At 48.9% G+C, this 27454-nt stretch overlaps 8 protein-coding genes across 8 annotated transcripts; 2 read left to right on the forward strand and 6 right to left on the reverse strand.

Moving 5' to 3' along the window:
- Window positions 1–2242: 2242 nt before the first annotated feature.
- A1O5_00001 (uncharacterized protein) lies at window positions 2243–4210 on the reverse strand (the record flags this gene model as incomplete). The annotated part of the gene is made up of 6 exons (XM_007740622.1): window positions 2243–2329; window positions 2380–2444; window positions 2495–3508; window positions 3534–3745; window positions 3794–3886; window positions 3936–4210. The coding sequence occupies 6 exons, from the start codon at window positions 4208–4210 to the stop codon at window positions 2243–2245; spliced, it is 1746 nt and encodes a 581-aa protein (XP_007738812.1).
- Window positions 4211–7427: 3217 nt separating this feature from the next.
- On the reverse strand, window positions 7428–9410 carry A1O5_00002 (uncharacterized protein; the record flags this gene model as incomplete). The annotated part of the gene is made up of 7 exons (XM_007740623.1): window positions 7428–7579; window positions 7633–7706; window positions 7774–8224; window positions 8288–8820; window positions 8874–9098; window positions 9148–9224; window positions 9315–9410. 7 exons carry the CDS (start codon window positions 9408–9410, stop codon window positions 7428–7430), a joined length of 1608 nt encoding a protein of 535 aa, XP_007738813.1.
- Window positions 9411–10336: 926 nt separating this feature from the next.
- A1O5_00003 (3-hydroxyphenylacetate 6-hydroxylase) lies at window positions 10337–12014 on the reverse strand (the record flags this gene model as incomplete). Its single annotated transcript, XM_007740624.1, has 3 exons — window positions 10337–10665; window positions 10722–11595; window positions 11643–12014. 3 exons carry the CDS (start codon window positions 12012–12014, stop codon window positions 10337–10339), a joined length of 1575 nt encoding a protein of 524 aa, XP_007738814.1.
- Window positions 12015–13333: 1319 nt separating this feature from the next.
- A1O5_00004 (uncharacterized protein) lies at window positions 13334–15013 on the forward strand (the record flags this gene model as incomplete). Its single annotated transcript, XM_007740625.1, has 3 exons — window positions 13334–13587; window positions 13637–14077; window positions 14134–15013. 3 exons carry the CDS (start codon window positions 13334–13336, stop codon window positions 15011–15013), a joined length of 1575 nt encoding a protein of 524 aa, XP_007738815.1.
- Window positions 15014–15228: 215 nt separating this feature from the next.
- On the reverse strand, window positions 15229–17126 carry A1O5_00005 (uncharacterized protein; the record flags this gene model as incomplete). Its single annotated transcript, XM_007740626.1, has 4 exons — window positions 15229–16328; window positions 16373–16691; window positions 16740–16854; window positions 16900–17126. 4 exons carry the CDS (start codon window positions 17124–17126, stop codon window positions 15229–15231), a joined length of 1761 nt encoding a protein of 586 aa, XP_007738816.1.
- Window positions 17127–17846: 720 nt separating this feature from the next.
- Window positions 17847–19670, reverse strand: A1O5_00006 (uncharacterized protein; the record flags this gene model as incomplete). Its single annotated transcript, XM_007740627.1, has 1 exon — window positions 17847–19670. One exon carries the CDS (start codon window positions 19668–19670, stop codon window positions 17847–17849), a length of 1824 nt encoding a protein of 607 aa, XP_007738817.1.
- Window positions 19671–20418: 748 nt separating this feature from the next.
- Window positions 20419–22209, reverse strand: A1O5_00007 (uncharacterized protein; the record flags this gene model as incomplete). The annotated part of the gene is made up of 3 exons (XM_007740628.1): window positions 20419–20750; window positions 20803–21998; window positions 22049–22209. 3 exons carry the CDS (start codon window positions 22207–22209, stop codon window positions 20419–20421), a joined length of 1689 nt encoding a protein of 562 aa, XP_007738818.1.
- A 2578-nt stretch (window positions 22210–24787) lies between these two features.
- Window positions 24788–27394, forward strand: A1O5_00008 (uncharacterized protein; the record flags this gene model as incomplete). The annotated part of the gene is made up of 2 exons (XM_007740629.1): window positions 24788–25585; window positions 25634–27394. The coding sequence occupies 2 exons, from the start codon at window positions 24788–24790 to the stop codon at window positions 27392–27394; spliced, it is 2559 nt and encodes an 852-aa protein (XP_007738819.1).
- Between the last annotated feature and the right edge of the window lie 60 nt (window positions 27395–27454).

Genomic DNA, 27454 nt, shown 5'->3' on the forward strand with positions numbered 1-27454 from the left:
CGTTACGGAACTAACGAAGACGTTTAAGAGAACGGTCGCGGCCACGAGAAAGAAACTTCTAGAAAAGGAACGGAGAAAGAGAAAAGATATTGTAACAAGGCAAGGTGGCTGTGTTGTGATGGGCCGTGCTGGGCTGGTAGAGCGGTGGCAGGGAGGAAAAGTTGTTTAGTCACATGTCAAACCTAAATGGGCTGGCAGAAGGGGGTGCAGAACAGTTTATAGTGCTGGCAGTGTGCCATTCATTAGAGATTGAGCAGAGCATCATGAATTCCATGGCTTTTGGCGCCGTCTACCTAATTCCTGAGTGTTTTTTTATCAGTCCTGTCCTGTCCGTCGATGCTCCCGCTGTGCTAGGTGTTTGTAGCCCTAGCCGCTGCCCCTCTGGGTGGTGTTGGTGGTGTTGTCTTTTCAGTATCAACCAGAAACGCGTTCTCGATTCCCGATCTGCTGGATAGGCCTCTGTGCGTTGTTGCACGTGCACGCTAAACCCTGAAGTGCTCTGTTACAATATCTTTAGACCTAGACGAATTTAAGTTAGGCACTATTCCGCTTTTATATCACCGCTAAGATAAATCCTTAGAATAAGAATCTAATCGGAGAGAGAATAGTGTTAGATATAGCCTTAAGAGAGACCGATCACGAGCTATAAAGGCTCGGCTTACTATACTCATTAGATAAATAAAAGAATTCATAGAAGAACAAGGCTAGGTTACGTAACATACTTTACTAACTCTGCTAACCCTATCGGCCCTGTTAGGACAGAGCGCACAGAGCGCATAGAGCGCATAGAGCGCACAGAGCATAGGCAATATATATACACTCTCATTACCCCTAGATAGCTTATACTCCCTTCGTAGCCAACTTATGTTAACTATTGAACATCGTTCTTTAGTAATAAGTGACTGTTCATACCTTGCGTAATTCATAACCAGTTCATACTATTAGAATTATTACTAGAAACCCTAACCTAGTTAAACCTTAGTAGGAACCTTAATATACCGCTCTATTAGCCTAGTATAGCTTATTATAGTATAGCTACTTTATCTTATTATAATATAATAAGGCGAGGTGGCTATACTATAATAAGCTATACTGGGCTAGTAGAGCGGTAATAAAGAGAAAAAGTTATCTAGTTATATATTAAATCTAAATAGGTCAGTATGCGGAACAGTTTACAGTGCTAGTAGTGTATCATTCATTATAGATTTATTATAGTTTAAGTAGAGTATCATAAATTCTATAGTTTTTTAGCGCTATCTACCTAATTTCTAAGTGTTTTATCAGTCCTATTTTATTCCTCGATGCTACCGCTATGCTAGATATTCGTAGCCCTAGCCGCTACCTCTCTAGGTGGTGTGGGTGGTGTTGTTATTGTTGTCAGTATCAACCAGAAACGCGTTCTCGATTCCCGATCTACTGGACAGGCCTCTGTGCGTTGTTACACGTGCACGCCGAACTCTAAAGTGCTCTATTATAATAATACGTTATATAGTAAAGCGATTTATAATGTAATAGAGTACTTCAGGGTTCGGCGTGCATATATAACAACGCATAGAGGCCTATCTAGTAGATCGGAAATCGAGCACGCGTTTCTAGTTGATACTAACAATAATAACAACACCATCAACACTATCTAGAGGGGCAGCGGCTAGGGCTATAAATATCTAGCACAGCGGTAGTATCGAGGAATAGGATAGAACTAATAAAACACTTAGGAATTAAATAGACGACGCTAAAAAGCTATAGAATTCATAATACTCTGCTCGAACTATAATGAATGGCACACTACTAGCACTATAAACTATTCTGTACCCCTCTCTACCAGTCTATTTAGGTTTAATATATAACTAAATAACTTTTTCTCTCTACTACCGCTCTATTAGCTCAGTACAGCCCATCATAGTATAGTTATCTTGCCTTATTACAATAATAAGATTACTTATTTATTATTAAAGAAACATCGTACGGAGATTAAGTATTCTACTTAAGAAAGAATAAGAGATATAAAGAGAAAAAATTACGACGAATATTCTCTTCTCTTCTTAGTAGATTTCTTTCCTTTATAATTAGATTATTTATCTAGTTATAGAACTCTTTCTAAACTCTTATAGTTTCTAAGAGGCTAATCTCTAAGCCTCTAGACTTTTATATAGACTTAGCTAAATATTAGTTTTATTATTCTAAAAATAAATAGTATAATGACACTTAATAAGATGATTTTACTAGTGGAAAGACATTCTTATTACAGTTTCTCCCTTAGGTGCCGATACTTTAAAGGCCATATACCCTGCTTACCAGGAGATAGAATTCCATTTGGATCAACTGTATCCTGCGACAGTAATTAGCGAATCGCAGAGGAAGTGCCCTCTATAAACTAACCTTCAATCTCTCTATAAATCTCCGGTATGCATGGTCATTGAAGTCATACGCATCCGCGACAAGATCTATAGACTCAGTGAGAAATAATTTTCAATGAATGGAATTTTTTTCATACCCATGTAATTGATGTGAGATCGATATTTGCTGAAACCCCTCTGACGGCCTTCTCTGTATAGGCTCCGGAAAATAGTATCGACAGCTTTACGATGATCTGAGTTCGTCTTGTCGAAGACCATCATATTGACGAAAATAATATGTCGTTCATGCATAAAAAAATCGCAGAAGAGGTCAAATCCTTGGGTTTCGCAAATCTCTCTAGCAGTTCTCACCCATTCAAGCACTGTTTTGCCATCGGAAGGAATGATAGGTGAATAGTCCGCATGTGCACCGATACCTGCCTTTTCCTTGGGAAGTCTATACCGCACCATTGGCAGGCTCCATAGACTGGGCACTCCAGCAAAGAAACCGCCATGAGGATCTGGAATAGAGGTTGCTTCCAAGAGTTTGTCGTTCTCACCGGAGAAGAGGTGACCTTGAAGACGGTGCTCCGAACCGGGCGCCTTCTTTCCAATAATCCTCTTCAGCTCATCAAAGTGCGATTGCACCACCTCTTTTGCGCCATATAAGCCGAATTTAACATTCCAATACCCGAAACCCAGTTGTGTCTGGAGCTCTCGGAGCCGCCAGTCGGGAATAGGTCCTTCTTCCGGCCACAGCTCAGTACGTTTGCCGGTCATCCCCAACCATTCAACAATATTTGAGACGTACACCGTGTTTGGCAATAGGCCATCTCTCCGCAATATTCCGAAAATGTCCACAATAACTTCCACATCTTCAAAATTTGGCATATCAAACGTGCAAGACATGTACGCTTGCGGTTGCGGGTGAAGCCAGATTCCCATCTTGGTGACAATGCCTAGATTGCTCTGTAAGAATAGCCCTTCAATAGATGGGCCAAAGCTGAATTTTGACAGATGTGCTGATGGGGAGTTAGGAATCGCAAATTGCCCGGTCCGCACAATGTCCCCGTCGGCAAGCATGACCTCCATGCCACTAATATGTTGATGGTGTGTTGCAGTTGGTGTGAAGCCAGTTCCTCTGTCCACGGTCCGTTGAACAATCAGTATATCTTCGCTTCCAGTGAGGTGGATCACGTACATTGCCCACAACGCTTCCCCACCCCAATGAAGGTACGCTTGGCCAAACTCGGAGTTTGTGCTCGGCACAGTGCAGGTACAGGTCAGTAAACGTTACCCCTGGCTCCACGACCGCGTACGAGAACTTGTCATTGACTTCGATAATTCTGTTCATGCGATGTAGATCAAGCGCAACTGACCCATCAAGTCGGGGTGCCGGTCCACCATAGCTACAATATTAGCTCTGGACTCACTCATTGTTACACGAATCAGCTCACCCCAAATTCTTTCCTCGTGAGAATGTCCACACGGGAATACCGGACTTATTGGCTACTGCAAGAACTTCTCGTAGCTCTTTGGTCGATGAAGGGCTGGATGTTTAGTAACATCTACAAATCCTTTGCTCGAACCCATGCTTACCATACTGCCGCACTCGGCATCTTCCTTCTCCCCTCTTCCTCCCATAACTCGTATGGATCCACATACTCTTCCAATGCCTGTCCCCGAAAGACATTGCCCTTTCCCACGGCATTTTCGAATTCGACGATCGCACGATCAAACTGCTCCTGGTCTACACCCGGTGGAAGAACATTCTTCAAAGGACACAGGACAGCCTGCGAAAAAAGTTTTTGATGGTTCAATTGATACTCGGGATCATTGTATCGGATAGGGAACTTCACATCCCTGGACCTCATGGCTGGCTGAGGTGGAAACCTGCTACACCGCGGTCAGTGAGCGGTGCATTCACTTTGTAGATTGAACGTATTGCCTTTTGAATGCTTCCAGATCCTGCTCCACATTTGCTCCAAATGGGGCCAGCCCCATCAGAACTTCCAACCCCACATTCGCCTATTGGAGATAAAGACCCCTTCCTGTTGACTCCAGCTCCACTTCCCCGAATTCTTCGATGCGTTGGCAGATGAATAGCCCGACACCTTCAACAAGCACAAAGCTGGACTTTTAGGAATACGGACTCTAAAGATCCTCTCAATCGTCTGCCTTATCATCACTCCGCAATACATGTAGCCTTTGTACAGCCAGGCCTTAATCTGCGCTTTTGAGTCCTGGAACAAATCGGAGAGCGTGACAGTTTAAACTTTATCCTAATCTCGAGACCATAGAGTGAGGAGCACGAGTTGGCGTTTCGTCGTAACTTTCTCAACCGCCCTCCCCTACATTGAACTAATATAGTTGGAAGAATGCTGACTACCGCCACTAATGCTGTGTCAATCCTCGCTGAAGCATAAAGCCCAGTCTCTGTAAACACCTGCGGTAACCAGAAAAGTCCAATGAAACCCCAGACCTGGCGTAGGAAGGCGATGAATACTCCAACTCTTGCGCCATCTTCTCGGTAGCAATCGACAAAAGTCACCATAGTGGTTGTAACGATTTGATTCCTGGCACCGGCAATAGCAGCGCCAACAACCAGCGTAACATTGTAATAGAGCGGCTGCAATCGTTCGATTTAGACCAAGAAAACAATGATACCCCAATAGTCAAAAAATGACTGACATAGCTTAGCCATAGGCTGAACTTGGCTGGTGCAGGACGACCAAGCTTGTTCTTGCGTCTGTTCATCCACCAGTCGGAAGTGTAATCGCCCTGCCCAATTGTTAGTGCAGATCTAGCGCTGATCGACTCAACTCACAATCTGTTCTCCAATAACTGATCCAATCACGATCGCAATAAACTGCAGACCCATTTGCTGATCATTGAAGTGAAACTTGGGCCCAAACAGCTGCGACACCTCCACAGTAAGCATGACGCTTCCAAAATGGAAGATCATAGCATAGGCTGCAGCCTGAATAATCACCGAAGGATGGTGGACAAATCGAAAGGGCTGGATGAAATCGTACACCGTCAAGAGAGTCGAGTCGATACGCTTGAAGGTGAAATATTCTTGCTTGTAAAGTCCACGGGCATGCCTGACGCCAGTGCGAATATGTCAAGTCTCAGGGCCGAGGAACACGTAAAGTATAAATCCCCGTTTGTCTGGAGGCACGTTAGCAAGCTACAAGATATTGAGCCGACAGCAGCCTACAATGGTGAGCACGTAAAATATCCATCGACAGGCCACCCTTTGCGCAACGAAGCCAAAGATGAAAGGTGAGACTGTTACGCCAATGGCTACCATAAGAATCCAGACACCCATGCACCGTGCTCGATCTTTCTTGAAGAAACTTCTCGGCGACAAACGGCACTGCCAATCTCGGCAGAGGGATAGGTGGAAAAAAAAACAATAATAGCCCGACACAGACTCACCGTAGCATATGAAGGACTGTTCGCACTGCCACTTTTTCGGCAAAACTGTAAACGAGGAAAATCAGGAAAATAGGGCGCCTTCCGAATCGGTTCGATAATGGTCTTCACAGAAGAGGAGCGCTGACAAGAACCGCAATCTGGAGGGAGGTGAGATATGTTGCATATTGGAAGCTATGTAACATGAAGATCAGTGGCAACGCTTTCGAACGCCGATTGGATTGATGTAGCAGTAAAGGTTGCCATCATAGTGTGGAAGACAACAAAGATAAGATTGACGATTTATGTAGTTCGAGTTCGGCTACATAATTATATGGGTCCACATCATTCATATCAGGAATAGAATCCAGATCTATATCACCGTAGCGGTGTAGAAGATATTCTTTGTGCTCGTTCGAGAGTGCATTGATCTCGTCTCAGTCGAGATATGTGCGAACAGGTGCAAGGTCTTCGAAGCATTCTGCAGATTTTCTGCCTACAGAGGAGTTGTGGCCCGCGCCAATATGCTCTTTGCTCCGAATCCGTTCTTTGTTGTTGTTCTCCGTGCTTTTGTTGGATGATGTTACTCCTCTCTGGGTATCTTGTGAGTTGAACTGGAAGGAGGATGCCTGAACAGTTGGCTTGCTTGCCTCTTGCAGACAACCGCAACAATGGGGAGAAACAAGGATTTCTCCACGGTTTTCGAAAAGTCTTAAGTAACCCGAGCTTCACAACAACATTTCAGGCTTTTCCAACAAGGGGAGAAAGCCTTTTCTCACGTCTTCCAAGTCTCCACGTAGGCTACCACCCTGTGGGTGTCTCCGGTCTCCTTACCATTGCAGTGCCTTACCGTTGCAGTGGACGGATTTCATCACCGTTGAGCACTGCAGATCCAGGAGGGGTTGATCTCTTCACGAAAAGGGCATAAACCCGGTGTATTGCGGAGATGCCACAAGTGTTACCCATCAATGTCGTTCCCGGCTTGTCCATGGAAAAAGTGAGGAGACTGGCTGGGGTATAGGAATATCTATTGCGAGCTTGGGGAAAGACTCGGGATATTGGTACCATCACTCTCATGCCGAGGTGGAAATGATTTGCCCCGTTAAGATTTTTCAGTCGTGAAGGCAAGAAGTTCTTTGGACATTTGTGGAGATCTTGCCTCCGTGGTCTTTAGGATGTTGTAATCCGTAAAGGATAGCATTGAATGCATGGTTTAGTAGCATCAAAAGGCATTCAAGTATAGAAAACCGCGAAAGGTTGCGGGTGAAAATAATAATATTATCGTCCCGGTTCCCAACCTTGGAAGCTTGGTACCTGCCAAGGCCCAAATGGCTAAACGCTGCCAAGTCATTCAGGCACCATGCTTTGCGGGGTTGCTAGCCTTGTGAGCCCCTTTTCCGATGCCGCACTACCGAGTCACTCCTTACCTGCAAATCCCCGCGTGGAGAGCATAGAATCACAGCCACAGTCTGAATCGTGAAAGTCGGGGAAGTGAAAATGCAAAGAGCCTTCGTCGGAACGTCTCACTTATCATGGTTGGTGTGAACTTCCTAATATTGATTACATTCCAGTTTCTTTTTCAGATGACAACCTGGTCGGTTTTGCGGAACTCGTCTAAACTTTTGAAGATGTTCGTACTAGCTTGCGAAGAACTTGTCTTCGCCAGATTTCCTCTTATACCTTCTCAATATTCTCTACCAGAGATTCAAATCTGTCGGTACTCTTTGTCTCTCCACTATCGTGGGCAACCGCATGTTCATTTCCAACTTTTTGGTGCACGAGCTCAGTAACTCCGAACAAATCGTCCATCTGCTCCAGAGACATCCCTATTCACCATGATCAGACGATTGGATGTTCCACGTTTTCGTGCTCAACTCACCTTTGGTGTCCGGAACAAAGAACCATACGAACACGAAGGAACAGGCGCAACAGGCGCTAAAGAATATGTAGGTTCTTCCTCTATCTGTCAGCAATCGTAGAGTTCAGGGTGTTCTCGGGCGTATATTGAAGCTTGACTCACCCATATCCATTACTTCCCATATTTACCAACATATTTGGCACTGCTCGTGCAATGACAAAATTCCAAAGCCACTGGGAAGATGCGGCAATAGATACGTTCATTGAACGCAGTCGTGCACTGGGAATCTCCGAAACATATATCCAAGGAGTCGCTCCCCATCCCATTTGGAAAAACACCGCAAATAAGTAGATGCACACAAGGGCAAAATATCCAGCACCGGAGATCGGCACACCAGCTTTGGGGGGGGAGATGCGAACGTAAAGACCAATGTACATCATGTCGCAGGCAATCGCAATAGCTGTCCAGAGCAGAGATCGTCGTCGCCCCAGTGAATCGGCAAAGAAAATTAGATAAGTGGCACACGAGCACATTTTAATAACACCGTAGACGCCAGTTGCTAGTAGGCTAACCGAAGTCCCAGTAATTCCTATGTTTTTGAAGATGGTTGGTGCTTGGGGTCATCTGGTCAGCAACTTCGCGGGAATGAAACTAGCTTCAAAGGTGTGAAGCTCACCATAGTAATTGATTGCGTTCGAACCAGTTAGATTCTGGAACATCATGAGAATAAAGCTGATCAGTGCTCTTTTTCTATTGCCAGGAATGGTCCACATTTCGCGTTGCAGGGCTCGCCAACCAGCACCGTTGACCAGCAGCCGCTCCCGCTCGAGCTGAATAGCGATGTCCCTAAATTCGTTCTGCACGTAGGGATGGTCCTCTGGGAGATTGCGGACTAAAGAGAGCACCTTTTTGGCTTTTTCCCATTGGTCTTGCTTTGCAAGATAGCGAGGGGATTCATTCATGAAAAACATGCCAACGATTAAAAGAACTGCTGGTATCCCTTGAGTTGCCAGGGGCACCATGTAGGAACTAGAACCTGTGAGGTGGAGCGAGACACCATAGTCGATCCAAAAGGCAAGCATGACACCAAAGGTGTTGAAAAACTGAAATGTTCCAGTGAGAGCGCCGCGAAGCGCCCGAGGAGCATTCTCCGAGACGTAAAGAGGAGCAATCATAGAGCACGCTCCTGCACCGAGGCCAGCAATAAGCCTACATAATGGTCAGGGGATGGTATCATGTCGGGAGCCGCACAGGAGACGTACCGAGCAGTGTACATGCACCCTAGGTAACCCGAGGCTGCGAATTGCATGATGATTCCCACCAGGCCGATAACGGCCGAGACGATCAATGAAGCACGCCGTCCGTATCTGTCAGCAAAGGGGTACGCCACTAGAGCGCCAAAGGTGCAGCCAAGCTGCAGGAAGGAGACAATGTTGGCCGACAGTGTTGCGGATTGGTTTTTACTAAGGCCATCAAAGTGATACTTCCTGTTCATTTGTCAAATTTGGCCACATAGATATGCAAATGGCGACAGACTCTGTAAAAGCAGGAAGAACGATGACACCTCCTATGATACCGGTATCCATGCCAAAGAGCATGCCAGACATACATGCCTGGTGAGATTGGAGTTAGCATCTGCGCATGTAGAAATTGAAAACGCCATAGAACGAATTGAGGAGGCAACTGGGTTCAAAAACACATACTGTCAACGTCAACACGAAAGCTCTCCATCCGTAAATCTCGACAGGATCTTCTTTCATAGCATCATTGCGAATGATCTTCTTGAGGATAGAAGTCATATTGACACCTATCTCTAAATGCAAATAACCTGTTCAAGTGGGGTCCTTGCAAGGCACAAGAAGTAGTAACGTGTGTGCAGGAAGCGAAGTTTCAGGAGAATGATATGCAGATATAAGTCTAGAACAGCCAACTGCGGTAGACCAGCCGAAAGCTACAACCCTGCAGAGAGAATAGACTCGGCATATGGTGATATCCGCGGTAAATAGTAGCAGAACTCAATCACCAGCCGGCGGAGCCTCCGCGCATCCCTGGAATGAGGATTATGCTTCGTCCTCATTCCCATCCTAAACCTGACGACTCGGCGAATCAATGTTGCAGGATTATTGCATCGAGTTCAGGATATTGAGGCGGAAATGTAGTGCATTTCCGGCATGCTCGGAAAAGGTCCGGTTTTGTACTTTATTGGCTCATCCGGAGAATCCATGATTTCTGGGTCAAGTCTACTAGGAGGGTCTTGGAGGGTCTCCGTGACTTTAGAATGGCTGGGGAATATGCTGGACTACAGGACACTTCAGCAGCGAGTGATCAGCTAATATTATATCTCCAAGAAAACAAAGAATCACATGTTTGCAACCAAATTTTCTCCCGAATGTGGTTGAATTCGACCGCCCGTCAGTCCAATTTAACATCGCGTACGAAAACGCCAGAAGCAAGGCATTCTGGTGGAAATATCATTGGTGTGTGCTGGTAAGACAGTCTTTCACCTCAAACAACATCTTTGCAATCTGTAGCGTTTCGGAGACAGCATGAAGCGAATTCCACAAATCGGTTTCCTATTCGCAATTGTCCTGCAACAGACTTTGTTCTTGACCATAGTGGCGGCTATGCCTCTGCTCAAGTAAGCATTCCTAAAATCTTGCCTACGCCACACTTCCTCTGTGCTGTCCTTCTCTTTCGTAAGCTTCACTACCTAGGGACCATTCCCTCATTTTGATTGAATTGGTGTAAACTCTTCCAACGCCTTCTGGAGTAGCTTCTCATCCCTTGGAACGAAGGCTACTTGAAACCTATGAGGCTGTGCGACCAGCTTGGTTGGATCAGCCGTGCCTCGAACTGGATCAATGTCCACGTCCCCCTCGAGTGTGATCTTGAAACAGCTGATAAGCCGCATAATAATAAGATATAGCTCCCGATTCGCTAGTAAAAAGCCGGCACACATACGGTAGCCGATGCCATATGTGAACAAAGGGGCGTCTGGTTGTTCTAGCCAGCGGCTTGGTCGGAAGAGTTCAGGATCGTGCCACAACTTTGGGTCTGTAATCATCATATTAGTGGACGCCACACGACGGGGAAATGGAATGAATGCGTACCCATATTGCAGGCGTGGGCGTTCAAAAAGAATGTAGTTCCCTTGGGAAAGGACATGCCATTATAGCTTACTTCTTTGATGGAAGTTCGTGGCAAATTCAGTCTGAGTACCGTATACATCCTCAGCCCTTCTTTTACAAGAGCCACGATGTACGGAATCTTCTGGTCGTCATTCGCATCACAGAAGGGACTCTCTGCTGGATACACCTCTCGAATTGCTCGGTAGGCAGTTTCTTGGATGTCCGGGCGTTTGGACAACACGGCTATAAGCCAGGCCAGGGCTGTGGTGACCGTATCGAGACCTCCGGATATCATGGTTAGATTTATGCTGGTAACTTCCTCTTCACTCAGTTGGATTTCTGGATCATTAATGATCGCTTCCTGAATGCAGGGACTCTGGGCGCCCTTTTCCATCCGATCAAGAAGGCTTTGATTCAGTTGGTCAAGGTAAGCATCTTGTCGACGGCGTGTAGCCTTGGCTTTGATCGTCTTTTGGTTGAATGGGTTTAACCTCAAGAGTGGAATATAATCTTGTAAGTTACCAGTCACACTTCTGAAGCGGCTCACCTGGTCTTCCACTTCAATCACCTCATTGAAAAGCCTATCATCACGAGAGTCCAACCGAATGCCCCAGTTAGTCGTCAATGCAAGACTTAAGCTGAGCCGCTGAGCACATGGATAACAATCAAAAGCCTTCTTTCCCCACTCGCCCTCGGCAAGTAAATCCCTGCAGAAGTCCTGGGTTTCGAGGTCGAGATGAGAGGCATATTTCTGCGCAGATGGGCGATTAAGCGCTGACGCTGTGACTTTGCGGCGTCTTTTCAAGCTCTCGCTATACGGAGTAGTACCAACCGTGGTGGCCGTACCAGTGAGTACCTTCACGCAAATTAGCACTGAATCCAGGGTGTACCTCGCAGACACACTTTATGAAACGTGTAAAACTCTGGTCTCGAACTTAGGGCCGAAGTATGCTGCCCAAAAAGACCTCTTGCTGCCTCCGCAGAGTTGACAATGATTATTGGCACATTTCCAAGTGACACTTGATACACATCTCCATATTTCAGAGACCAGATTCTGTACTGCTCTGCAGCGTTTTTCCGGATGGACCAGAGGTTCCCAACCAACGGAAAGCCGACCGGTCCAGATATACCAGGCAGTCTGGCGGAATAGCGGATGAATTCGTTGATGACAATATAAAACAATGGGACAACGAGCATTAAAACCGCAACGGAGTGAACGGCGTGTCCGAAGACCCATTCATTGATGGTGTTGAAGGGGGAGACGGAATAAGCCATCCTGTTTGCATCCTATGTCAAAGATGTATCTCACGTACACGGCTAAATAATGCAGCCAAGTACTACAACCCTACCATGAAAGCCGCAGGAGTATACCTTAATTGATATAATAGAATCGCGTGAGTATCTGGACCGGCCAAAGTGGGTTCAGGATTTCATCGCACAGCAAGGTCGTGCCGCTCCATCCAGGCAGCCTTGCCAATGCCCCAATAGTGATCTCGGTCTTCGAATGGAGCTACCACGGCCGAGTTGACAAAACCCCATTCGACCACGGAAAAATGTGCCCGCGGAATGTGGCCGGGTGGATCAGGAGAGAAATCCGAGACTTTTTCCTGGCGTCAAAGCATTCGCCCACTTGAACCCAGGATCATGCAAACAGCATGTTCGCTAACGACAGATAATATTTCCGAGCGTTCTAGTTATGTTTCCCCATTACATATCCGCGTCCAGCGAGTATTCTTCATGCAGATGAACTTGACAATATGGACCCCGGGAGATCGCCGGGTCAGTTCATGCTGCAGCCTGTTCCGTCGGTACGAGCCCTCAACTTGACATCCAGATTAGGTGGCCCCATTTCGCCAGAGAACTCCTACACCTTTGACGATGAGATTACCCATTTCAGTCCTAGCCTACAGGACTCGGGCATTATACGCAACGACAGGTGCAGCTCTGACCTACAAGATCCTGGGGTAGGGAGAACTTCACCGGGGGTCAATCGAAGCAGAAAGGGTGGCAGAAGTAAAAGCCAAAGAACTAAAGTCAGCAGAGCATGCGACGCTTGCAAACAGTGAGTAGGCGATATATACGGAGTATCATGATACGCCACTAATCATGGCTACAGAAAGAGGACCCGTTGCTCGGGAGATCAACCTTGTGTGCGTTGCAGACACCTGGGCATTTCCTGCGACTACTTCGCTGTCTACACTAGGGGTCGCCTGCCCACTGTACCGACTTCTACGGTAGCTGCTCAGAGCGAGGCCCGCCTCAGTCCACGGCGTGGATTAGATAATATCACTTCCGTACTGAATCAAGGCTCTCTTGTGACACAGATCGATCATCATGCCGACAAATCTGATGGGCGCTCTGGACACACAGCGCATGTCTCATCAAGAAACTCGCCAGTCCCGAGTGCGAATATTGGCGGCCAATATCATGGGCCCTCATCCCCGATCACCTTTTTGGAAAGAGCCTGGAAGCGGCTCAGGGAGAATCACGCCTCAAGTACATCGAGGGCGCCAGATAAGGAGACGTCTGCCGAAAGGTCTATCTTAGTGACGGACGACGAGTGCGAGCTGCGTCTCTCAGACGAGGTCTTCCACATGCCCTCAAAATCTCATGCATATGAGCTAGTCGGCAGATATTTTGAACTCTCCACGCCTTTCTTTCAATTCCTCCACCGTGGCACAGTGGCGGCCTTTGTCGAAGCACTTTACCATCAAGGAGGGGAGCACCGAACTGGTCAAGAAGCTATATCTCAAGGCCAGGTCACGCTCTTACTCATGATTTTTGCGGTCGCCACTTCTGATAAGGGCGAAGATAATGCTTCTGAGGAGTCCTTGAACTATAGACAAAGGTACTTGAAGTAAGCAACCTCCTTATCAGAACATCGCTAACTCCTCGAGTTCTGGTGAATTGTTCCTTGAAGCTGCGCAACGACGTTTACAAAGAGAATGTGGAGCACCAACCCTTGATTCAGTTCAGGCAAGGCTTGTTGAATGTCTCCATCTGTTATCAACCCGATACGCGAATGAAGTCTACTCGAAGTTCGGAACCACAGTGGCATTGATCATCACCCTAGGTCTACATCGTCGCAAGCGCCCCGGAGGTTACCGATCGGAAATGGGAGCTGTTGAGCACGAATGCCGCAAACGTACCTTCTGGGCTGCCTATGTTCTAGATAGGTATCTAAGCGTCATGGGTGGCCGGCCGCGGAATCTCCAAGATTTCGACACCGATCAGGACTTTCCAGCAAGAGTACATGACGATGAACTAACCTCCGAAAGCATAAAATTCCGAGATGATCAATTCGACTGTGAGATGGACGCTCCAATTATGCATATCAAGTACCCTCTTCCCTTGGCACCAGCGTAAAGGGAGCACATCCTAACTATGAGTTCAGACTTGCCCGAATCAGCGCCCAAAGCTCTGCTCAGGTCTACCCTCTAAAGCGGATAACTCAAGACGAAAGGCTCTTACAAGCCCAGCGAATCACTGCGGACCTTGCAGCATGGAGAGCGCAGCTGCCGCTGTTCCTCGGGATGATCCCCGCCTCAAGCCTCATCCCTAAGTTTCAACGACAATCCGTCACTTTACGTCTCGCACATGCCCACGCGGTTATTCACGCCAACAGGCCGTTCCTCTTGAGCAATTTTGCGAATCCATCGAATCCAACTGAGTTACCACAACAGGACGTCTGCTACATTCACGACTGTGTCACTGCAGCTCGCAGCATTGTCGATATTCTGGAAAACTTCGATGGCAACGGCATACCTTTTCATGCCTGGTGGTTCACCCAGTACGTCTCTTTCTGTGCCGTAGCGGTAATCTATATCTACACAATACAACAACACCAGAAGGTGATCTCGACGCCAACACCCCTTGTTTCGAATAAGACATCTTGTCAAACATCATTTCAAGCCTCAAGCAAAGAGAGAGATTATTTTGCGATCGCAGAGCACTGCCAAGAGAGGCTCGCAGCGGCTGCCAGAGATAATTCACCGGGGAAACGTTATGCTATCGTTTTGGAGGAGTTACGGCAGGAAACCTGCCGGCACCTTTCCACGTCAAGATCGCCGTGTGGCGAAGATGTGGATACTACTTCACGTAGAATAGAACAATCTTCTCAAGTATCCGGCATGCACGATAGTTGGATGGCCGAAACCGCCACAGATTTCACGCATATCTTTGATGATCTAGGGTCGATGGATTGGGTTGCACATTTGCACCACATGGTAAGCCCCTCGGACTTCTGGATTCTATCGCGTGGCAAAAAGAACTAAGCATAAGAGGGACAGCAGGAGATGCAGCCTCTCGATGCTCAGCGAGAGGAAAATGGCACAAACCTTTGAATCGAGATACCGAATGTGTGAGAGGCGTAAAAGCTACTAGGCAAGAATACTTGTCTGTCTTGGGAATGCAGTCTGTCGGCATACTTGCACCTATCGTCTGAAACAAAGAGCTTTATTTTGATATTGCGAATTCTGGCCCTTATTCCTCACATCCTCCATGCGATGCCCTGCACGATCAGCCCAACAACACCCACAACAAAAACACCCAACACAGTCCTACTCAACCTTGTCTCCTCCACGACCCGCCGAATCTTGGTGACTTCACCACCTGTTGCGAATGTGTCGACCTCAATCCCTGCCAATCCAAACGCATGATAATCTGCCCACTTCACAGTTGCCAAATTTTTCTGGTAATCAATGGCCGTACCTGCCCAGTTGTTCGTAATGATCCCGTCGGCCCGTTTCCACCAGCTGTTACAATTGGGATCTGCAAACGATGTCTTTTGCAATGCCATTTGCAGGTCATGCCAATATCTCAACGTCTTCTCCTCCGATGGACAGAGTGCCAGTTCCTCGCCTTTGCGTCTGGCCTGCAGAATTTTGTTGACAAGTTCTGAGATGTACTTTGTCTGGGCCTCGATGACTAGGATCAAAGAATTGTGGGAGAGATTCGTATTTGGACCATACAACATTCCAAAATTCGGAAGATCTGGCGCAGTCACACCTTTGTAGGCATAAGCAGCCTTTGCCCAGATCTCCTCTAACGGCCTACCGTTTCGCCCAGTGATTTTGATCGGTGACAAGAACGAAAACGTGTCAAATCCCGTCGCCAGCACGATCAAGTCGAACTTTTCCGCCGAGTCATGGCCTTCGAATCTGATTCCATCTGTTGTAAAGCGCACAATTTTGTGAGTCTCCAGCTTCACATTCTTCCGCAGAAGGGTAGGATAGTAGTCATCGCTAATCACCGTCCTTTTGCATCCGGGGTGGTAGTTAGGCGACAGCTTTTCCCAAAGATCAGGACGATTAGGCAGTTGTTCTCTCAGTAGATTGTAGTTCATGGACCTCATAAGATTAGCATAAGCAGAATCGGATTGAGTGACAGCGGAGTGGAAAGACTCCCGGAAATCCATCGCCTCTGCGCGCACTCGCCAGCGCGCTGGTGGGAAATATGCGAACAGCATTTGCATCCAGTCAGAGATTTTCTTATCATGGCGTGGGATAACCCAAGCCGGCGTTCTTTGACAGATGGTAAGTTGAGATGCCAGTTTCGCGACCTCCGGAGCAATCTGGGCAGTAGTTGCACCTGGGATGTGTCAGAGAAGTAGGCAGCAGTCGAATCTCACTCACCAGTCCCAATGATAGCAATTCGCTTTCCTTTCAAATCATAGCTCCAATCCCACCGGGCAGAATGCATGATTTTCCCTTGATAATCCGCGTACCCTTGGACATCAATCCCTTTGGGTTTATTGAGCTGGCCAGTTGCAGCAACCAGAAAGTCACTGGTTATTTTGTAGGAGGGAGTGAATTCAGAGTCTTTCCCTCCGCCTACAGTCACCGTAGTCTCCCATTGGAGGGTTTTATCGTTCCAGTCGGCCGCCTCCACGGTCGTGTGAAATCTCGTAAATTTGTAAAGACCATATTTTTGAGCAACATCGGTCAGGTAATCCTACATCCCCATCAGTATATCAGCCTTACATGTGAGGAAGGCACCCACCAAGATCTCTTCCTGACCGGGATACCGACGAGACCATTTGGGGTTCTGAGCAAATGAATACGAGTAAAGCACGCTGAAGACATCGCAACAACAGCCGGGGAATTTGTTATCTCTCCTGAATCCCATTAGTGCATTCTTTAATATGAGTCGAGGTAGTCACCATGTGCCGCCGAAACCACCTCCCTTTTCCAATATTATAATGTTCTTCATCTTCCGGTTGACTAAGAGATCAATGGCCATACATATTCCTGATATGCCGCCACCGACAATGACAACTGCGGCTCTTGTAAAGTTGTGATTACTGTGCAGCGTACCGGCCCATTCTTCGTAATAAGTTTCATTTTCTTGCGGATAATATGAAGGCAGATATCCATCCTCGGGTGACATTTTGAGGCTGTAGGGAATTACCGGGTATATTGACAGAAAAGCAGAAAAATAGTTCAGCAGCCAACATGGTATATAAGTCGATTGAGTTATCACCATTAATCGTAATGCACAAGTAAACGGAGGATCGATTGCGTTTGCTATTTCCGGTCCGCTGGCTCTGGACAAGTCCCTGGTGATACGCAATGCGGTAGCTCCTCCATCACCGCGCGATTCATTGCTCGGTATCTTGTAAGTTGCAGTTTGGCATTGATGCCGGAAAAGGAAGCAGTCCCAGCTGGTATTCGGTTTTTCGGGGAAATTGTCTCGAGTGTTCAGCATCCCAAAAGAACATTTCAAAACCTAGAACTCAGATATGATTGGCCAGGCGCATGCGAGTTGAAGGCCAATCGGTGCATTTAAATGATTTTCGCGACTATCCCCAGGTAAGTAGCTGGCTGGAAATCCGGCTCCCGCGATCTCCACCCTGCTGCGACGCTGTGAACAATGTGTCGATGCCTCGGGGGCCACACTGGAATGCTCCAGGACGCATGGTCAATGATAGATTGCCGCGTGCGCCCAACGGTGGTGCGAAAACAGCACCCCTGACATTGTCATCCATTGCATGCTTTGTAGTCTAGACAACTGCCATATTTGGTAGACCGCTGGAGCTGATAGTTGGTAGGAGAGCGAATTCGAACCGTCTCAGTTTCCTTTGTATCTTCCACAGCAACTACTAGATGCTCACAACCGCGGCATTGGCATAAAGAACGAAGATAATGTGATCTGATGATAGGTTTGTGTGCCTTCTTCCAAGAACGCTCCGACACCCCGACCGTATTTGACGTTCGGTAGTCCTGTGGGACTACCGGGAGCAGCCTTTTCCTTTGCCGTTCTCAAAGCCTTCAAAGGCAGGTAGACAGACGCTGTCTTTACGTCGGCACCCAAGGACGGGTCGTAGGGCCAGTTGACAAAGAAAATTTGAATCTTGCCAGTATCCCAATATTGATGATCCTCCCAGATGCGCAATCTTTGAGATTCTGGAACATCGCTCGCTTCTGTCGCATTGACACCATTTTCTTCAAGTTCCATCAGTGCATGTAAGATGGTGCTACCGGCACAGCCCTGCAGGTCGCCTTCAGTCCGGTTTGTCTGCGCTAGTAAATCGATAGCAGACCTTCGAATAGCTGGATCGCGGCATCTTCCAGCAACAAAGGCCAACGTATCGATCACACCAGAGTCGATTCCAAATGAGGTCCTCCTAGGAGCTCGAACAGGGTCGCCGATCGCGTCCTTGTATAGGTCAATAATCACTGCAAATTTGTCAATATGTCGGTCGTAGTTGCATTCTTCACTCGTCCCGAGGGTATCGAAAAGTATGGAGGCAACCAGTGCAGCGGCTCTAAGGAGCTTCTTAGATGTGATCAGGGCCTCGTATCGCTCAAACGCGGTGATTCCAGTGCCATCGAGAGCCGCATTCCAGTTTGCCAGCAAAGCCTGTGCCTGTGAGCGCTGTTCACCGAGTAAGAACGACGGGTCAATGTTTTCTTGTGCCCAGTCCACAATCTCTTCGAGCTTGTTGCGCGCCTCCAAGAGGTTTCCAAAGCAGTAAGGAATATCTGGCAGCGTCAGGCGATGCTCTATTTTGTTTCTTTTGATCGCCGCGCTGAGGGCCAAAGCGGAAGGGATGTCGACGATACTGCAGAACCTCATGCGCAACCGTTCGATGATGGGCCGGAGGAAGTTGTTGAGGACAGTCTTCTCGCTGTCAGAAAGCATGAGTTCGCCAGATCCTAGTCTTTTGTCGATATCCGTGGTCAAGCTATGTCCGGATTTGAGTAGCTGATACGCGGTATGACTGTCCTGCAGGTTCTGTAAACAAATGAAAATGACACAGGAGATCAGAGTTGCAATATCCGACATCGCAGTTTCATACGCCATTCGGGAAGCCTTGCTGCTTTGATGTAGAGCCAGTTCCTGCAAGTTAGAACGTTCGTCCGACTCTCGGTCTACCTCTGAGGATTCATGAAGCGCACCGAGAGCAACTACTCCGTGAAGTATAGATCGATTCATGTGACATGCTTGAAGGATAAGTTTGTTCCAGAATGTTGCGTCCCTCCAGCCGGACCACTCCGGGGCCGTTCTCTGGCAGAAGAAGACCAGACTGCGCAACTCTTGAGGTTCAAGTCCTGGGAACGTGCTCACGGCCTGCAAAATGCGGTTTGAATAAGTGTTTGGGGATCGGATGGTTGGAGATAGAGAAGCCGAGAGTAAAGAACGATGGTAGTCAGGACTATGAACTTGTACATTTGTATCCAGCCGAAGGTCTGGTTGTCTTGGCGCGACAGGTGTCGATTCAAGCTTTGAGTGTTCCTTTCGTTTGTTTTGTTGAAGGGATCTGTCAACTGTCGGTGTGGATTTGGCGGCTGTATCTTGGGCAGCGGCTCTGGCTCTCAGCTGTCTTTCGTGCTGGACATGTTTGCGAATCTGCCTGGTTTCGGCTTTTGAGCTCCGTGAAAGAACGGCGGAGCCGCTGTCTTTATTAATCCAGAGGAGGGATTCCGGCATGCTGCTCACCAAGTTGCCACGGCAAAGGTTGGAATTGGTAGATATTGAGTGCTGGCCCCACGAGAAGGCAGGCGAATTGAAGGGACGAGCAATATCAAGAAGCGATAGAACTTGGATTGTGGAAGACGGTCAACTGCTGTAACAGGATGCTGGTCACCAGCGGCATTAATGTCATTGTCGTATTGCAATGAAGCAGGCCTTGTACCTCTTTTCTGACCGGTTAGGCCGCCCTGGGAATTGTCAATGGGTACCAAACAGGTTGAACAACCGAGAGGTTTACTTGTATCCGGACCTCGGAGGCAGGATCGACCGTTTCGAATTGGTTCCCACAGACCATGGCTTTGCCAAATGCCAGGGTGCTTGGGGTTGTGATGATGGGGTGCATTCTTTTGTAAGGGAAAGTTTGTGGGCACTCAAGCTGTTGATGAGTGGGATGAACCTCCTCGCCTGTAGGGGACCAAGAGAATTGGTGGACGCAGACACCGGAACTACGGCCATCTGCAGCCTAGTTGGTCGGCTAGACACAACCCTTCGGCTTGCTGTTGTTGTTTGTCGCCTATCGCGGAATAATGCCTCCAGAGTGTGGGGCCAGTGCGACTTGCTACGAAGCTGGGAATGCCCAGCAGGCCAGCTAGGCCAGACTCTTGACAAATTCAGCTTGGTGTTGCAGCTGCTGGAGGGCGTTGCACATTGCAAAAGGGCTCAGCTAGACGCTCCCTGCACTCTTGTGACTCGTGAGACAAACTAGCTACACTTCCGACTTAATCTCTGTCGCCTCCATCTCCTTCTCCTTTCCCTCACTACTGCTGTGTGCAGATTGGCCGTCAAGAATCTCTGCACCTTCACCGGTATAATGCACATTGATACGAGGCCCCTTGAACCACTTTCGGCCGTCGATTGCGTACCACAACATGGCCAAAAACATAGAGCCCCCATAAATGAGACAGGTCCAGTTCATCGTCAATAGATTTAGGTCTTTGCCCTTTACCGCTGGGAAGCAGAGAGCCGGAACAATCAGCAACCACCAACCAAAGGCAACTGCTCCTAGCGGCTTCGAGTATCTTCCAAGATTCCAAGGTCCTATAGAATACTAAGTTAGCAATTGATGATATGATTTTACGGGCCATCTTACCTGGTTTGAATCTGCCGTGGTCGAAGAATAACTTCAACGCCACAGGCGTCGTGAATGCCGTATACTGGGCAATGGCACCAATGCTGAATACGGCGCCAATAGCAACAGGACTGGCGAACATCAACAGCCCGAGCAAGGCTGCAACTAATAGAACGCCCCAGGTCGCATAAACTGGTGTCCTGGTCTTCGGGTGGATCTGACTCCACCACCTGGATCCCACGATAGCGCCGTCCCGAGAATAGGCGAAGATCACACGAGTCGCAGTCACAGTGCAACCAACTCCGACGAAAAACTGAGCAATGATGTTGAGAGAGAACATGGTAAGGCCCGCCTTTTTGCCCAAAACCTGTAGACATAAGCTTCCGAATGGTTGTCCATATTGGCCAGCAACGACGTCGGTGATATCTTGGACGCAATAGACGATGACCAACATTATGGCAAACCCAAGACACAGACCTGACTGCGCCGTCATAGCAATGGCTCTGGGGGAAGCAATGTTGGCATTACTGCATTCCTCTGAGAGATGGAATGGGGCGTCATAGCCAGACAGAGTCCAGATTGTGGTGAGAAAGCCCATGATGGTGGACCAGCCAATTGGCCACTCGGTGCCGTTGGGGAAACTTGTCCAGACGTAGTGACTGTGGTTTGTCTTTGGGTGGTTGATCGAACCTACTGGGAACCATATGACGAAGATAAGTATGACAATGAGATTCCATATTGTTCCAATTTTGTTGACCCAGCCGATGAACCAGGTTGACTGCATTGTGATGAGACCATTGATGACGAGGATGGCGAGCAATGTTAGGTATATGTGCCATGTCTGCGGCTCGTAGTCGGGATAAGCAATCATGCCACAGGTGACCAACATGGAGGCCAGAGCATAGTTGACGGAGCACGGGCCAGTGACAAAGCCGCAGAAATTGGACCAGCCAACAAACCAGGACGCTAGAGGACCCCATCCGTCGGGCGCAAGAACGGCGGAGGCGTAGTAAAGACCGCCAGCGGTGGGCATGCTTGAACACAATTCGGCCATGGTGTAGGCGGTGGCCTGGATGAAAAGCGACGCAATGAGCCATCCCCAAATGGCGCCACCCGTTCCCGAATAGCCCAAGCTGTAACCAATCGTAGATGCAATAGAAGGTAAAAGGCCTAGGACCGAGAATGACACCGAGAATGATTCCCATATTGTGAAATCTCTGATAATCAATCAGCAGGGTGGCCTCCGGGAAAAGCCTTAGGCGCAGACCTCTTGAATTCTTGTTTATAACCCAAGGCGCCCAAAGTCACCTCGTCATGGCTGGCCCCTTCTTCCAAGACGGCATGAGTGCCGCGATTGGCGAGGACGGATGTCACGCCAACAGCGCTCTCGTCGATGACAGTCACGGATTGCTTGCGAGAAGCCTCCATTCTCGTAGAAGCCCACAGGTTGGTAAATCACGATAGCTTCGACCGTGGAAATCGAATGCATATCGTGGAGGGAACGAGCAGGTCTTTATTGCCTTTCCCATCCAAGTGTCGGTCATCATCGTTGGTTCTTAGCGAAGCATGCACGATAAGATGGTCTCCACCGGTGGCCCAATATCCTGGGAAGAGCACTACCGAGATAACTGGCGACGAATCAAGCTAGCTTGCCATCAGAACGCAGGGACACCATCTCTCGAACGAGCAGGAGCATGTTAAGGCCAAGGCCCTGTTGGTAATGAACGACACCCGGGAGACGGCCGCTCTAACTCCAGATATTCGCGGTCGGATGATAGGTGGAATGCCAATAGGAGCTCGAGTGCCTGTGCTGGCCTTATCAGTGCCTTGCTCCTGGATTCGATGTCTAGTGGCGTTGTCATGGCCAATAGCTGGCGTCAAGAGATGGTTCACCAGCGGGCAAGGGTGTCACTCGACAGACCCTGGAGACCCTGGAAACCCTGGCAGAGTCAAAAAAAAGGATCTTGGGATCTTGATTTGCTGAGACAGAGGGAGAAAGATAGGCATGCAGAGTAGCGTTGGATGGTATTAAGCTTGTCAAACCGATTTCCTTAGCAAACAGCAATGCAAGCAGAGCGTCTCGGAAACTCTTCGACTTTCTGGGGACGCCTTATCAATGGTTTGACAAAGATCGGGCTAGTACACGTGGCATTGTCAACGTGACAATTTCCGTGCTCGATCTCTCGAATCGATTCCACATGTGCAAGATAAAACATGCACGAGAAGGTCGCCGTTGGTCGGTACAAATATCGTTGCGGCGGGATTTATCCGGCCAGAGCGCCAGAGCGCCAGAGCGTTTCAACAACGCGGGGAAGGAAAAAACGCTACGCAATAAAACAAATAAGTTGGGGACCATCTCGTCTCGCAACATAGGTGCTTCACAGGTCGCCAGTTATTCGAAACATCGTGGAGTGCCATTTTGAAAATCCCGGAATAGATATGGTTTGAAATATTCGGCTGTACGTAGGACCGCCAAAGGGTAGAGGATGAAGGAGCAGGATAAGTGAGGGCGACTCATCGCAAATCAAGAGAATAGGAGGTTTGTGTAAAGGGGTAGCTAGCAGAAGGTGGCAGAAAGACCACCAACGCAAGCCATCGACGATTAGATGGACAGAGGACAGAGTCGTGATGGAGATCAGCGATTATGCTCCTGCAAGAATCGGCGGCCTACAGTATCTGGAAACCCAGAGTGCCGTATGTACTCCGTAGAAGTTAAACGAGGGCCACGATGTATGCCTCAAGTCGTGGAAAGGAATATTTTCTTGGAGACGCAATGATATTGCGGTGATGAAAAAGTACGAGGCACAAGGTAGTCAGGCAGATGCCCCGTACATAGCAATTGCTACGAGGTACGTAGCCTCAATCACGGGTTTGGCTGTTGCAGCTCCTGCAGGACTAGAAGATCTGAGACAAAGGGGCATGTACCTCTGAAACAGGTCGAAGGTTGGATTGGGCCACGGTGGATTCTGGAGAAAGGAGTTCTGCATCTGCGACTAATTGAGCTTCACAGTTACAGCGCGACTGCGGGTCAGCACCAGTGACAAGGAATAGAAGTTTGGCATATGATGCACGCCAGAGAGGACGCGCAAGTCTGTACTCAGCACTCGGTACTCCGTGCTCCGTACCACGTACCCCGTTCTATGAGCCACGGTACCGCAGGCTGAGGAGCAAATCTGGTGGCGAAAAAGAAAAATCTACCAGTACCTACCGGCCTGTATATTAGTATGGCATCATCATCGCTGACAAGGACACCAAGGAGTGGTTGGGTGCTGATCTGACCCGGGTGAATATCGATAACGAACACCAAAGCCCTAGCAACGACCCTTGGGCAGGCCTGGTAAGCCCCCCAAAAAGCTGGTCCAGACCCCAAATGTCCAAGGCATCACTTTGGGACGGCCCTCCCCCTGTCTTCCTGGTGGGCTTATGCGGGTTTGTTCCAGGGCCATGATGTTGAGCGGGTCCATGCCAGCCAACCTTTTTCCTCGTTAGCTAACGCCCACAGCGCTAACACAAGCCACAGCTGCGTCAGTGGTTGGTAGATCTCACTTTCGCATGTCCCTTGTCGACTATTCAGCTCCTCCAGGTTTCTTCCCTAACTTCCTGTCTACACTTCGACTTCTCATCACTGCCGCTTCCACGTTCTCAGATTTCACGCCGATACCTCGACTCGAACGTGGCGCCTGGGCCACAGTCCGAATTTCCCCAGTCATACCCAACCAGTACCTCGATCCCTCACCCACGACTTTGCCTGCGCCCTCGGACGAAAGCCAACCTTCACGCAGGCTGATAAACGATACCCCTGGAGAATCTTGACCAGCCTTACCTTCGCAAACCTCATATTACCCTCAATACACCACTGCACTTTGAAGCATCTTAGGAAATTTCGCAGCCTCCTATACGACCCTCACGATAGAATTTTACCAGTGCCCGATGGCCACGAAGTCGTAGCGTCATCCTGCCTCGGTAGCCGCTTTGTGCGGTTCTTTCGACCGCATCCCTCCGTAACATGGAAAATGTACCTCCGCAGGTATGGGCAGTCGCTCACACGTTGATCGCCCGCAATGAAACGACCAACTCAACCTCCACAAACAATGCCAACACAGCTAGCCGTCCGCCAGTCTACAAGGCAATCGGTCTCAGTCTCGCCGTGGCCTCAGGGCTCTTCATTGGGACCTCTTTTGTGCTGAAAAAGACTGGACTGCTTAAAGCGAATGCCAAATACAACGAGGAAGCAGGAGAGGGCTATGGCTACCTGAAGAATTTCTATTGGTGGGGAGGCATGACACTGATGATTGTGGGCGAAATCTGTAACTTCGTCGCCTATGCCTTCGTTGATGCCATCCTCGTGACACCGCTCGGTGCGCTAAGCGTTGTGGTCACGACCATTCTATCGGCCATCTTTCTCAAGGAGCGCCTGAGCTTTGTCGGTAAGGTTGGCTGTTTCAATTGCATCGTTGGTAGCATCGTCATCGTCCTCAACGCTCCCGAGCAAAGCGCCGTTGCCAATATTCAAGAAATGCAGCACTTCGTCATCGCACCCGGCTTTCTCAGCTATGCCGGTGTTGTGATCTTGGCATGTGTATTTATCGCCTTGTGGGCAGGGCCACGCTACGGCAAGAAAAGCATGTTGGTCTATCTCAGTATTTGCAGCCTGATCGGTGGTTTGAGTGTCGTGGCAACCCAGGGTTTAGGGAGTGCAGTCGTGGCCCAAGCCGGTGGAAAACCTCAATTCAATCAATGGTTTCTCTACGTTCTGCTGGTCTTTGTGGTTGCGACACTCCTGACTGAAATCATTTACCTAAATGTAAGTACGCATCCTCCCAAACACTGTTCGCCGCCTGACAACTCCTAGAAAGCATTGAATATTTTCAACGCCGCCCTCGTCACCCCGACCTACTATGTCATCTTCACCAGCGCCACAATCATTACTTCTGCGATCCTTTTCCGGGGCTTCAAGGGCACAGCCGTATCCATCACGACTGTGATCATGGGCTTCTTCCAAATATGCGCCGGCGTTGTCCTCCTACAAATGTCCAAATCCGCAAAAGACGTTCCAGACGCGGCCGTTTTCAAGGGTGATCTCAACCAAGTCAGAGAGATTGCAGAGGTTGAGCAACCAGAAACCGAGCCTAAAGCCGATGCTATTCGTGGCACCGCGGCTTTGATCAGGAGAATCTCTGTCTCTCGGCAGAAGATGGAGCAAGAGGAAGCTAGACGGCTGCGCGAAGACAAACTTAAGGATCAACTCGAGCCGCTTCGTGAGAATGAGATTGTGGAATGGGATGGCCTCCGCCGCCGAAAAACAGTTATCGGCGAACCTGGGGCAGTTGTGCGGAGAAAAACAGTTCATCCACCGCTAGGAATGTCGCATATTCCAGATCCCAATCAGGAAGAGGCCGAGCACGAACCGGGATTTTTTGAAACTCTGCGAAACCGTGCACAGAGCGTAATCCGTCACCCCAGTCCCCGGCATCATGCAACCATGCCGGAAGATTCTCTACGGAGTCCAATACATCCCGTTGCGTTGACAGACATCAAGGTTGTCTCATCCAAAGCCGAGTCACCTATTGTCCCCTACGGCCCTGGAAGCCTCGAAGATGCCCAAGAACGGATTTATGGACTCCCTCCAGGGCAGCTAAAAGAACAGGCCATCACCATCGCGGCCCAACCCTTGCACCGTTCCAAACCCCTGCCCGCCAAGCCGTCACCATCACCTTCACTCAAAGCAGCGCACGAAGCAAGACGGCAATTCTCTTTCACCAACTTCCTTCGACCAGGCTCACGCACCCCCGACGTAGATCCCATGCCTCCACGGCCAAATCTTTCGCACCGGACCAGCAGCCATGAACAGAGACGTGCAATCAAGAACGCATCAGAGGAGGAAAGACTGGGACTTGTCAAGGGTGATTCTCACGTTGCATTGCTCGAGCATGAATCGTCTCGCTCACCTCAGCATCAATCTCAACCCTTCTCTTATGCCCACCCTAGTTCTCATTCTCAGACCAGCTCTACTTCAAGCGTTGATGATTATTATCCTTATCAATACCCTTCTCCTCCTCAACATTCTCTGTCATATTCTGACGAGGTTGATGGTTGGCAGATGATGAGCACGGCGAGTCCGCCGAACGAGACGAACCGAGCTTCGACACCGCCGCCACCAGCGACGGCAAGCGGCCGGCGACGGCCCAGTCCCCCGAGAATATATCATCCCCCACCTTTGCTCACGAGGAATTCGCCTCCAATCGACAACGAGGAACGCCCGATTCCAGGGACGATGGTGGGCGGAGGGTTGGCACAGGGCAGAGCCATGCCAGCAGCGTCAGGCCATTCCCCGAATTCATCGACGAGCCCACCGAGGAGCGCGACTCGCCATCAAGACACTGGTTTGCACAGGATAGGTGGAGAAGGTCACCTAGCTCGAGTTTCCGAGGATGCAAGAGTGAATAATGCCTACAATTACGAAGCGGCCCAGACAGAGAGCATCGAGGCCGAGGCCAACCGAAGACGATTTGAGGAGCAGAGCAAAAGGGAAAGAGAAGAGAGGCGGTTGAGAGCCACCGGACGCCGGCAGAGCTGGAAGCCTGTCGGTCCTGAGGGAGGCAGTTTCATCTAGAAGTCGGAGTGTTGTTTGGATTACGCAGCTGGGCCTGTTTTGGTAGCAACGAAATACCCA

The sequence above is a fragment of the Cladophialophora psammophila genome (genome assembly GCF_000585535.1).
Source record: "Cladophialophora psammophila CBS 110553 chromosome Unknown aczJe-supercont1.1, whole genome shotgun sequence".
In the NCBI taxonomy this organism is placed as follows: domain Eukaryota; kingdom Fungi; phylum Ascomycota; class Eurotiomycetes; order Chaetothyriales; family Herpotrichiellaceae; genus Cladophialophora; species Cladophialophora psammophila.